At 30.1% G+C, this 14,007-nt stretch overlaps 1 protein-coding gene across 3 annotated transcripts in view; it reads left to right on the top strand.

The window, feature by feature from the left end:
• The window catches only part of LOC134237545 (uncharacterized), a 23,450-nt gene extending 9,443 nt beyond the window's left edge, over nucleotides 1-14,007 (top strand). For 2 of the 3 annotated variants that reach the window (XM_062719640.1, XM_062719639.1), the window contains 2 exons: nucleotides 6,916-7,045; nucleotides 13,159-14,007. In XM_062719640.1, the coding sequence (XP_062575624.1) occupies nucleotides 6,974-7,045; nucleotides 13,159-13,782 (696 nt within the window). In that variant the 5' untranslated portion in view covers nucleotides 6,916-6,973 and the 3' untranslated portion in view covers nucleotides 13,783-14,007. The remainder of the gene's footprint in view (nucleotides 1-6,915; nucleotides 7,046-13,158) is intronic. The other variant, XM_062719638.1, reaches the window with a different exon arrangement.

Raw genomic sequence — 14,007 nt, 5'->3', positions numbered from 1 at the left:
AGAAAAAAACGTCAAATCTTTAACACATCTTCTCAAGAACCACTGGGTCAGAAATAAAGCTGAAATTTATGTGAATGCATCCTGGTGTACTTTTCATTCTAAATTGTTCCAATCATGACCCCGGGAGTGGGATGGGGCCCCAGTAGATATTTCAGGGGGGGGGTCTTGTGAAGAAGTTTCTCAGGCGAGCGTTGTGGCCCACAGGTCTCTTGTTTGTAATTTTAATTCATAAGAATATCACGTAGGAAATAGGCTTGATATCAGCATTGAACTTCGAAAAAAAAAATTACGTTTTAAGAATATATTTTCATTTTTTCCACATTGTCACTTCCTTGAGGTATATACCAACAATCATTCATCGTCTATAAATTATGGAAATCATGCAGAAAGGGCCATTTTAAAATCAAAGTACTGAAAGTACTGAAAAGCGGTTAGCATGCTTTCATCGAATATATACACTGTACAATAACAAAAAATTTTGAATGATGATATTAAAGTAGGCATGCATATCTTTTTCCAGTTTCATCAGCGAAGAAGCAGACACACTGAATTTTTGTAGTACTTAACTAAATGGTATAACCAATAAGATCCCAGACTGATGTCACAAATGTTTGTTTCAAAATATCAACCTGAGATTTTCAGTTTGAAAGACAGGAAGTTCAATTTCAAAAAATTCTCCCTAATTGTCTCCATTGGTGGCGTCCAAAAGTGCTCAGAACGAAAAAAAAATTTTGTTGATGTTGCAAATTTAATTGGCTTTCATGCTCTATTGATTCTGAAATTAGGTAACTGTAAAGGCTACTATAGCAAACAACTCAAAAAGAAAATAAAATGATAATTCAAATTCTTTAGATTAATTGATGTGGAGTACTGTACATAGATCTTTAGCTGGCTAGTCTGAGAAAAACGGATGGACGAGCAGAAAATTAATTAATTTCAGAGAGCTTCAGTTTCGTAGGCTCACTGCGGGTCAGCAGGTGTGACCTGTCATTGGGGATGCTTACTTCTCCTAGGCACCGGAACTTTCAAGGATCCGTTTTTCTTTTGAGACCGATCACTGTTCATTCTGTATGTTGATACAGATACTGAGTACATCTGTTTATTAATATTATGAACTATTTCTCTCACAGGAAGAAAGACAAGAAAACAAGATAATAAAGTTTTAAGAAATGTATACATTATTGACTTTTCATACAATTAAATGTTCGAATAAGTAAATGGAATATGACAATTATTTAAAAAAGAGTCTTGCACGATATGTATAAACGAACATATACTGAGTATTTGGCAAATATTTTTCATGAAATATTGTATTAAAAAAAAAAAAAAAGTGTGAAAAGGAAAGTTGTTGTTTAATCCATCAATACTAGTATTTTAAAAATTCAAATGTTCACTAAAAGTCAGTGTATAACAAACAATTAAATTGTCCATTGCAAGAATTACCTAGGTATCATTGTCACTTTCTTCAATATGTCGCATAAGCAATACATTGGGTTTTTTTTGTTTTTTTTACTAAAAACAAGTATGCGAATTTCTATCAATATGTCTGTAAGCATCTGTATTTTAATTTTTATTTCTTCTGAAAGGCTCAAAATGATAATTAACAAATTGGACAAATTCAAATTTAAAAAGTATTTTTACAACTTATACCTTGCATAGGAATTTAGCAAACTTTCAAAAATAATCATTCATTAGATATAATTTTCAATTTCTGCTTATCGTCAAGATTTTTCATGCCTCTTTTTTTCTGTGCATCTTTTATATCGGCTGATTTTTAGAAAAGGATCGAATGCCGATTAAATTTTTTTCTCCAGTTTTTTAAAATTAATATTTAGTATTTTCAGGCTCCCATTATTTTTTTTTTAAATAAAAAATCTGATCGTTTAAAATCGTTTGTAATAATTAGACTGAGTACAGAATTTATCCCTGGAAACAAAGCTTTTATCATCTTTTAAATAATTTCAATTAAGAAAAAAGGAGAAGAAAACAAACATTTCATTATGGAAGTAATCCATAACTGTACAACTTACAAATGTATTCAGTATTTTTATATAAAGGCTTTCTTCATGTACTAGTATTACTTAAGTTAATTAAAGGGATGCCTTAATATTTTGGAAAATGAAACTCGATCAAAGATGTTTTGCAAATAACCTTCAACCCCTTTAGCCAGTAATAATTAACCCGTCCTCCCTGTGCCCAGTAGCATAATTCGGTCAAATATTTATTGTTCATGAGGGGTGCCTTATAATTAATCACAGGCACCTGAATTTTTATCAGTAAATCTCTAAATTAGCCAAATATCGAAACATTCTACCCCCTCTATATATAAATACACAAGGTGTCCAACGCCATTTTGACCACCTGTTCGATTCAGGCTTCAATTTAACACATAAATCGGAAATGCCTACTGGTTTTCGTGTAGCATTGGGTTCAAATATGATATTTCTCGCTATACATTTCTTCCTAAAGTTTAATCTAACGCGTTGATAATGTTATCAGCTAAACTTCATGCTGACTTCGAATTTCGTCACAGGGCCCGATCGCCATCAGCGGAAATTTAATCTCGGTACCAAATGCTCCTATACATAAACTTTTTTTTAATACAACAATTATAAATTTATTTCATAGACAAACAAAATCAGAAAAACATTAAAAAACCGAAAGATTATGTTGTTTTGATAGTCTTGATTTTATTTAACATATGTTATATGTGTTAGAAACAAATCATAGGTACTAGGTTGAGGCGTTGTTGAAGTCTCCGTTGTCGATAGGTAGCGCCTTATGGAAGTTTCCGGTGTCGATAAAAATCGGACACATGCCATAAAGCGGTTAGCGAAGCTAACCGCTTAAAAAGGAATAACACAATAAGTTTTCTCCCATAAGTTCTTATTTTCCTACTTTCTTGTAACTTGTAACCAATGTTCAAAACAATAATTTCTGATAAAGACTTCTTATAGAGTACTATAATAAGTACAAGGCTGATGAAATGAAAACTGAACAGTGTCACTACCACAGGCACTTGTTTTGGTAATAAATTTAACACATTAAGTATAATATCCTTATACTATGTGATAAGAATTTTTTCCGAAACAAGTATCTTTGGTCACTTCATATACTAAAATTGCATAATTAATGTTTAAGGTACCTGTTATTGATTCGGAGTTCCCAACCCTCTTAATTAATCTAAACGGTATTTGAACGTTATGCACGAGTAATTATGGTTTAATCCAACTTGACAAAATTGAAACATTAATAATATATTTTTTTTCTTTTTTATTTGTATTTGAAATTGAAACATTAATAATATTTTTCATCTATTTCATTTATTGGCGATTCAAATTGAAACACCTCCAATCATAAAGTTCTGTCATTTTTTCAAAGGGTACTAAAATCTTGATTCCTAGAAGAACTGATATTGAAAAAAGTTTTTTAATCTTTGTAAATTATAAAGTGACTTTTATTTGTAAATTTCAATTCTGAATACAAGCTACCAATTATTCTATCAATATATGACTAGTATAAAGCGTAAATGTATTCCTTGAGTCACAATATCTCAACTTGTCTTGTTTGAATACGATATGTATTTATTGATTTATTTTTATTATTTTTCATTTTTGTATTTATTTTTTTTATTTATTTATTTTTTTTATTTGCGAGACTTTATTGTTCAATAGGTGGTCTCCGTATTTGATACAAGAATGGTACAGCGGCTTGATATAAAAAAAACAGTGAGCAAATTCTCATAATAATTTGCTTTTATTTCTATCTAAAGCAACTAAAAGACAACTTTTAAAGATCCAATTTAGCTGTAGATCTGTAGCTCTCTGGTCTGAAAAAAAATTGTATATTTATTGCGCTCAAAATAGTGCGCTGTTTCTCGGCTTATTTTTCTCTACTTTATATTTTAAAATATTACCGTACATGTGTTTCTAGCTTATTCTTTTACTACTTTCACAACAAAACTGCATGTTCAAGCCATGCACGAAGCGCATTAGGCCGAATTATCTTTCCACCTAATACAGAAGTATAAATAGGCGAAATTTCGAAGGTCTAAAATTCAAGCCCACTAGGGCTATAAACAATGGTTTGGAAATGTTTTGTTGTGGAAGTAGTAAAAGAATTTGCTAGGAACACACGGTTAATACAATCTTGAGATGGCAGCATAAATATTCGGAGAAATCAATCGAAAAAAAAAACAGCACACTTTTTGTAGGCAATAAATATATGTGTTTTTAATGGTTTGCACTGCATGTCGCTCTCTGGTCGTCCATTACAATTTTTTTCAGACCAGAGAGCTACAGATCTGCAGCTAGTTCCATTTGCCACAGATCTGCAGCTAGTTCCAATTGCTACAGATCAGGGGGTCGTAACATAAAGGCTACTTAAGTTTAAGACCGTGCTTAAGTAGGACTTAAGTACAGTCTAAAACTTAAGACCGTAACTAGAAGCGTACTTAGTTTCTCATTTAGCAATCTTAGCAAAACTTAGGCGGCCGGTAGAGGTGACTTAAGTATATCTTAACTTTCTTGTACATATATTTAGAATTATTTAATGTTGACTTTCGATGTTAAAAGATTCCTCTATTCATATTATGCATTAAAGAAAATAATTATCTCTATTTGACGCTGATTTAAGAATTTTATTTTTTCATTGGGAAGGGGGGGGGGGGGGCTGATCACTGATTCCAATAATAAATGTAGAACGCGACAAGCACGGATTTAGACAGGGCTTACTACATTTCTAGAGAGAGAGAGAAAATTGCTGATAAGTGGAGACATACGAAAGAATACATTGTATTCCGATTTTTTTTTGTATCCTTGATTAAATTGTAAATGAGTATATCATAAAACTTCTGCATTTTTTGCTTCTGACATGCATGGCCTTATACATAGCGGGGATTCAATATGTATTGAACTTTTTAGAGTTTAAATTTCAAGTGAATAGGCGGTCGATTACTGTAAACGTGGTTATATTGACGAGTTGAAAAATTGACGATTTTTTGTTTACGAAAATTGACGAGTGTTAATTTTGACGAAATATTTAATCAAGAGTTATGTATCTTTGAATTCACAAGGGGATACAAAGGCAGCGTCGGAATCACTAAAATTTAATTTTTGTACAGACCATCTACAGTGTGTAAGATTGCACAAACTATCTAAGTGTGTAAGATTTGATTCAATAAACTGCCTTCGTAATTGTAATTCGTTTTCATTACAAGCGGTCAATTGCCTGAGGTGACAAACTAGGTCTTGAAAACACGGCGTGGTCATCACGCTAAGTTAGGCATGCAGTATTGGATACAATGATTTGTTTTTAAAATATGTGATTATTTATCACTATGTTTTCATAACTAATTACAAAAAATATTAAAAGTAACTTTGATCTAGTTTTAATAGAGGAAAGCCGAGAAAACTAAGCGTTAATGTTGTACAATGGTCAATGTCTGTATGACGCTATATATATGATATTAAATTTGACGAGTGTAAATTTTGACGAGAAAAGTAAAATCGTCAATATAGTCAAAATTAACACATCGTCAAAATTTCCACGTTTACAGTATCTTTTCTTGTCTGCGATAATAACAGGGTAAGTGAACATTTATCAAAACAAAAGAGTTACAAAAGGTAAACTGAAAACATGTCAGGTGATAAAACATTTGTCGTGAACATTTACAATAAACCACAAATCGTCACTTTCTGACCGTGCGGTATTTGTTTTCAAACATTCCGAATAGTTTATAACATACTTATAATTTTAATACAAAATCTAATCTAACATAACTTAAACCGATAGGTAAGGACGTCAACTTTAATATGTAATTTATTAAAACCCTTACTGAATCACTTTTAGCAATATATCTATATAAAATCAAAAACTATAGGTTGACTCATAGGAAATATTTTTAACATAAGTCTGACTTAGCTAGGATATAGCTTAGTTCGCTTTATGTTACGGTTTAAGACATACTTAAGTAGTACTTAGGCAGGTCCTAAGATTGTGCCTAAACCGTACTTACGACCCTACTTAAGTCAAAAACTTAGCAAGCTTTATGTTACGAGCCCCTGCAGCTTTCCACGCCTGCGTCAGTTTCTCATTGATAGGGTTGGAAGTCGCCTGGTATATAAGCGTAATCTTGACTTAAAAGTCTCCTATATTGCATCTCTTAGACCGTATTTTACTATTGGAATACATGTATGTTAAATCAAGGAAAACGCTGGTTATTTTTATTGACCCCATCATAAATTCATTCGTTATATTTTTTAAAATTTTTTAATATATTGTGATAAAAGTTTAATAATATATCTTCTCGTAAATATCACTAAATTTAAGACTTTTGATGAAATTAAAATAATTACAAAAAAATTTCTGCATATTTTTTAACATAAGGTTTTAGAATTTAAATCTAGAAAATAATCTACAAATTCAATGAACAATGCTAGTAAATTTACGCTAGAATAAACTCCATAGAAAATCTGAGATATGAAAGCAAATTCACAAAAACAATTGCACTCAATAATCCAATATATGTTGCAAACTCTTGAGAAGTGAGTGCCGAACTCGTTCACTTGTAGCATTAACAGCAACGCCCTAAATGTAAAACCTTGCATGACCCCTGTATTAGCAGAATCCGTTATGTAAGATGATTTCTTGTCATGTTTTGTATTACAGACACCGGGCGATATCTTAATTAATCGTCACGCTTGACGTGTTCGTACGTCCGTAAAATTCTCGTTAACGTCACTAAGACGGTGAATACGCATCGTTTACTGGGTCAAGTTTTCACTGTCAGGCTTATTATTTATACATATTATGTAATTAGCCAATAAGGATGTACCATGCAAATGTAAGACGGTGACCTTATTCGTCCCGGGCTACTGACAAAGCTTGTTTCTGATTGGTCTATGATAATTTCAGCAATACAAGTGATGGTCATCCAGTTTTACTGCGAAGAGAAAACTTAGAAAGAACAGACATGGATATTGCGACTCTTTCTTTTGTGCTCACCATTATTCATGGAGCATTTGCAAACCACCTGGCAGGAAACGTAAGTAAATAATAATCCATTCATAAATAATTTTAAAATTAATTTTTCTTACAATACAAATTATAACAAAATAAATAGCTCATGTTTTAATGAAGATTGATTAAATACAGAGAGCTATGTTTTTCTTGCTAGTGCAGTGTGAAATCGTCTAAAACTGTTGTCCTACTATTTTTAATTATTTTTTATCATAAAAGAAAAAGTAATGTTTTAAAGAAAGTGCATTACAAATCACCTCACTGATAGGAAAACAAATCTGCAAATTTATTGTTGGTCTGAATAAAATTTTAAATAATCATTTGCTATTTTTTATTAATTTTATGATGCACATATTTTATTTATAAATAGATTTACCCTTTTTCAGCAAGTTTATTTGAATTATGATTTCCACGTTCATTTCCTCGTGAATAATTGTGGATAATTGTGGATTAACGGACAGTAGGGACATCAAACATGATTAAATATGTTTACTTTTCTGGGTTATGGACATTTTTGAGGTTAGTTATTCAAATCGGACATAATTGTCTGACAAGCTGCAGTAAATATTAACAACTTCTATCTTCAGGGTTATGCAATAGTGTTAACAGAGAAAAAGACTTTGGACTGCTGGTATTTTTTTTATTATTATTATTTTGGTCTGTGAAGAATTATATATTATATTAAGTTCCATGTCTAATTGATTATATTAATTAAAATATAATCATGGAGTCATGGAACTTAATATAATTCTTCACAGACCAAAAATATAATATGGGTGAAAAATTCTAGAATGGAAAGTTGAACAACATTTAATTAAGCAATCGGAAATTAATAATTTTTTTATAATAAGATTTTTATCTTTCAAACTTTTTCTGTACAAAATCCTTTTCAAACATTGAATACACATATACCCCCCCCCCCCCCAATGATATGAATATCTATAGCATGCAATGATAGTCATCTGTCATGTCGACATAACTCAGAAGCATAGCGAGCTTGATTCATGTATACTGTAGATACTGTATCCCTGAGTTGTATGTCACAGGAATATAGAGACATACAATGTATAACACGACGTTCTATACACACATGAAAAGCACTGGTCAATATTAGGTCTAGTGTCAATCATGTAGCAGTTTCCTTGCTTATATTGAGAAAACAGGGACAAAAAATATTTTCTCTCCCTATAACTCAGCAATAAGCAATAAATTCTGAGTAAATGCAAATTGTTCATGTTGTAAGTTTTGAATTTACCGGGTGGCAGTAAATTAATAATTTACAAATTGTCATATTGTAAATTTTATATTTACTGCCACTCGGAATTTTTTTTAAATTACAGCATGGCGTTAGGAATTTAAACCTTTAACTGCGTTGCGATGTTTTCTTCCATTTAAATATTTACTTATGATTCGTAGTTCCAAATGTCAAATACCGTCAAAAATTTTCGAAATAAACTAAGAAAAATAAACAAGTTCAATATTTTTAATCAATTAAGTATAGAAGAGAATTTTTCGCTTTCAGTAACTCATTCAACAAACATTGAATTCTGAGAGCATTGTATATAAGATAATGAGTTAAGTTGCTTTCTAACGGCTTTGTTTAGTCTGGTTGCATTGTAAAATTACTGCAAATAATGAATTTCGAAATATTTGTACTGGGTCAAAGAATTCTTGTATTTCTAAGCAGCTTATCAAATAGTTTTCTTACTTCTTAAATTAAAGATTTTCAACTATCATATCATGAATTATTTTGAAATTTGTTATGCTTACATCCCGAAACGCGAAATCGCTTTTCCCTTCTTAAAGTTGAACATAGTTTGTAAAAGGACTTTGATCGCCATATTCGAAAATCACTCGCTATATCTGAGAGCCCCTATATAAAGCCGCTTGCTTAGTCCCTGTTCAGTGTAATCAGTTTTCACTGGTTACGGAAAACACAACACTCGGTAGCGACCCCTACCCTGATGTCGTATTTTCCCTCCCTTCCTTACTCGTTTTATCATTCGAACGCCCTCCTCTCATCCACGCACGTGATCTTATTGATCTTATCCTACTGACCCATACACATACTGATCGGTATTGATTCACAATTAAAGTGCAGACCTATATCTCGCTACTAAGAATGTTCTGTAATAGAACGATAAATTAAATGAGGCATTAATCTGTCGTCTGTTGGTGATAGAGAATTGTCAATTGTCAATATTGCCATGAAATGAGTAAGACATTAGCATTCACACACGTTTACTGTAATGCACAAAGAGTGAAAGTGATTCATATACATAGGTCCTTTAGTATACAGAATGAAGAGCTGAATGAGTAATTTTTCGGGCTTTATACAGAGCTATAAATCACCCAAGTGTGCATACATGCAAATTGATTAATTCATGCACATTAGCACATTTTGAGAAGTATTCTTGCACATGTTATACTTATTGCAAAGAAAGGTGCAGCATAGAATTATTCTAATGCTTGTTTTCCCTTTTTTTTTTTATTTCAAACGTTAAATAATTCGTGTCAAAACTTTTTAAAAAAGCTTTATCAAAGTGAACTCAATTTTTATGTGTAATGTATAAGGACAATAGTGTAATAAGTTGACGTGCAGGATCTCACCTCCTTAGGATAGAAAAGTCTATAACAGCCTTAAATAATATACTGACGTTACTAATCATTCACCAATTGAGCAAATTAATCATAACAGAGTAACTCGGTAATCCACAGAAGGTTATTTCTAATGTTACAAAACCCATTCTGTATTTCCTGTTAATGTATTTTTTATTTTACAAAGTAATCTACATTCCGAGTACATGTAAAACCCTTTATTTCTATTTGTTCCTATTACATATTTCCTATCATTAAAACGTTATGTTTCGAGTAGAAATTAGTAAAGCATTCTGTGTTCCAATTTTAATATAAAAACTTTGCATTTTCATCACAGAAATTAACCTTTACATTCCATTTACAATGTAAAAAAAAACTAGGTACAAATTAGGTTCTAGTACAAATTCATAAATATTCTGTATCCCAATTACAATATATTTTTATTACAGAAATTGAATAGTACAATGTAAAAACGTTTCTATTAAAATATAAACCCATTCATATTCTTATTACAAATTTCTTTCTCTACAAATTCTATTCCTATTACAATCTCTATACCTATTACAATGTAAAAACTCAGACTTTTTAATACCTATCACAGAGTAAAAACCAAATTCATGTAAACGTTTTTATATATGCAGCCAAAACCTATATTTTTTTCATACAAAGTAAAAACTCTTTACAATTAAATAAAACATTAAGTAATATATTCTTATGTTCTAATATTCTTTTTTAAGTAAAAACTTCATATTCTTATAACAAAGTAACAACTTCATATTCTTATAACAAAGTAAAAATTTCATATTCTTATAACAAAGTAAAAACTTCATATTCTTATAACAAAGTAAAAACTTCATATTCTTATAACAAAGTAAAACTTCATATTCTTATAACAAAGTAAAATCTTCATATTCTTATAACAAAGTAACAACTTCATATTCTTATAAGTAGAAACTTTATATTCTTATAACAAAGTAACAACTTCATATTCTTATAACAAAGTAAAAACTTCATATTCTTATAACAAAGTAACAACTTCATATTCTTATAACAAAGTAAAAATTTCATATTCTTATAACAAAGTAAAACTTCATATTCTTATAACAAAGTAAAAACTTCATATTCTATAACAAAGTAAAACTTCATATTCTTATAACAAAATAAAAATTTCATATTCTTATAACAAAGTAAAAACTTCATATTCTTATAACAAAGTAAAATCTTCATATTCTTATAACAAAGTAACAACTTCATATTCTTATAACAAAGTAAAAATTTCATATTATTATAACAAAGTAACAACTTCATATTCTTATAACAAAGTAAAAATTTCATATTATTATAACAAAGTAAAATCTTGATATTCTTATAACAAAGTAAAAATTTCATATTCTTATAACAAAGTAAAAATTTCATATTCTTATAACAAAGTAAAACTTCAGATTCTTATAACAAAGTAAAAACTTCATATTCTTATAACAAAGTAAAAAAGATAACGTTATTACAAATTAAAACTAAAAAGTCAAAGCTTTATATTCTTATGACAAAGTAAAAACTTCATATTCTTATTACGAAGAAAAAAATGTGGTAACCTTATTACAAATTTTAAAAACTTGATATTCACATTATGAAGTAAAAACGTGGTATTCTTATTACAGTGTGAATACATGTACTTACTTTTCTCATTACAAAGTAAATACTTGATATTTTTATTACAAAGTAAAAACTTGATTTTCTTTTTACAATGTTAAACTTTTATATTATCATTACAATTAAAAACTTGATATTCTTATTACTAAGTAAAAACTTAATCTAATTCTTATTACAAAGAAAAAACTTAATATTCTTAAAAACTTAATATTTTTATTACACAGAAAAAACTTAATATTCTTATAACAAAGAAAAAAGATGATATTCACATTATAAAGTAAAAACTTTATATAAATACTTTAAACTCTTATTACAAAATAAATGCTTCATACTCTTATAACAACACTTGAAATTAATATTTTTAAAAATGTTTACTCTTATAAGTATTACAAAGTAAAAAAAAACTTGATATTCTTATAACAGAGTAAAAACTCTTTTTACATAGAAAAAAACTTGATATACTTATTACTAAGTAAAAACTTAATATTCTTTGTAATGAGAATAGTAAGTATTCACATTGTAATAAGAATACAACGCTTTAAATATTCTTATTACAAAGAAAAAAGATGATATTCACATTATAAAGTAAAAACTTGATACTCTTATTATAAGCTAAATACTAGTACTTCAAATTCTTATTACAAAATAAATACTTGATACTCTTATTACAAAGTAAACACTTGAGATTAATATTTTAAAAACGTATACTCTTATTACAAAGTCAAAAACTTGATATTCTTATTACAGAGTAAAAACATGACATTCTTTTAAAAAGAAAAAAAATTTTGTTCTTATTAGAAAGTAAAATTTTGATATTCTTATTACAAAATTAAAAACTTGATATTCTTATAACAAAGTAAAACATGATATTCTCCTTACAAATTAAAACTTGATTTTCTTAAAACAAAGTAAAAACTTGATATTCTTGTTACAAATTATAAACTGGATACTCTTTTTACAAAGTAAATACCTGGCATTCTCATTACAAAGTAAATACTTTATATTCTTTTTACAAGTTAAAACTTGACATTCTCATTATAAAGTAAAAATTTGATATTTTTGATTAAAGTAAAAATTCTATTCACATGTATTTCAGAAGTGAGAGAATTTCTATGTGGTAACGAAAATTTTAAGTGCAGATGCACGAGTGTATTTTTTTTTATTTTGACATGATAATGCATCATGGCACCTACGGCGTGCTAGGATTCAGAATGCTAAATATGTCTGCTGTAATGGTTTATGAGATCTACAAACCACATAATAATCTTTGCTTCGATAATCTGCGATATATTCCTCTGAACTCAAAAAAGAAGTTATCATAGAGTAAGACACATCTATATGTATTTCACATTTAGATTTTAATTTGTTTTAGAAAAGGACCTATATGGCAATATAACAACAAAATTTATAACAACGTAATGACTTAATTCAGCTTTTCTTTCGTCAACATCCCTAACATATGGTAAAAAATATACCATTATCACTTGCATATGAAGTTTATGTCTCCCGTTTTATTAGACATACATGCTCTACGTACAAAAAAAATCTAAAACTAGGCAAGCTATTAATCAATATTTCATGAAAATCTTCTCCATTTCAGCAGAAAAACTAAGTGCCCGCTTAATATGAGCGAGGGTGTGTTTCCAGAATTGTGATACTAATTTTTAGCTAACGATATTTTCCCAATACTTTTATATTTTTACTGCTTCAATTAAGGTGATTTTTCAGTGTTTTCACAATAAATAAAATGTTGGCCAAGAAAGAAATAAACATTTTTGTATTTTTAGTATTTCTTTTTAATCGACGTCTCAGAGTTACATAAGTATGATATTTTCGCGAGAATTTTTTGAAGGGAGTCTTCTTTATAATGAATCTAATTTTTCATTTTAGCGTGGTATGTCAGGGAGAGTTGGTTCTCTTCGTCAGTCATCAAGAGCCTCGTTTTCAAACAGGGGAAGCTCCTCAAGCAGGCGGGTCCCCGTGATAAGTTCGGCAGAGCTGCGCGCCATATATCGGGCGCGGGAAATCAGAAGACAACAGAGGCTACTAGAGCAACAGAAGCAGCTCGCACAGTTGTCTCAGATCCAAAGCAACCGAGGATCCCCACAAAACTTACTATCGCAACTCTTAACACCGCAACAACAGCAACCTCAGCCACAATCGCAGCAACAAGTAGCAATTACTAATGATTTACTGCAAAAATTGTTGCTGACAGCAATTTTAGGAAACGATTTGAATACTGCAAATGGAGGAAAGGGACAAACACAACAGCAATCTACAGCTACTGTTTCCAGCTCTGCAGCAAAACCCACACAAAATGCTAATAATAATCCAGTTGTTATAGAGGCGAACGGAAATATCCGGCTCTCGGAAGTCAAAAAGCCAAACGGACAGACACATATTGTAATCGACGCCTCTAATATGGGAATCCCAGGTCCGTTGACGGTAACCTTAAAACCCGGTGAGGACCCTCCGGAACCGGAGATAAAACTTCCGTTTGGCCACCGGAAGTGAGGTCATTACGCTAGCCCTGGTGTTATAAACGAAGAGATTACGCATTCTCAGGGATAAAAGTGCATTTTGTCAATTGTCAGACTGATTTTGACGAATTTGTGACATCGGACGCTCTAATATGATGGTTGACTCTACAATTCTAATTAATTAACTAGAGTCCCAAGTCTTTGGGCCTTTTTTTATCAAAACAATTGCTGAATATTTAATTGATATAATTGTTGATAA

This window comes from Saccostrea cucullata, unplaced genomic scaffold (genome assembly GCF_032062105.1).
Source record: "Saccostrea cucullata isolate Sc308-1 unplaced genomic scaffold, CSIRO_AGI_Scuc_v1 ctg24, whole genome shotgun sequence".
In the NCBI taxonomy this organism is placed as follows: Eukaryota; Metazoa; Mollusca; class Bivalvia; order Ostreida; family Ostreidae; genus Saccostrea; species Saccostrea cuccullata.
This window is presented reverse-complemented; position numbering and strand designations above follow the sequence as displayed.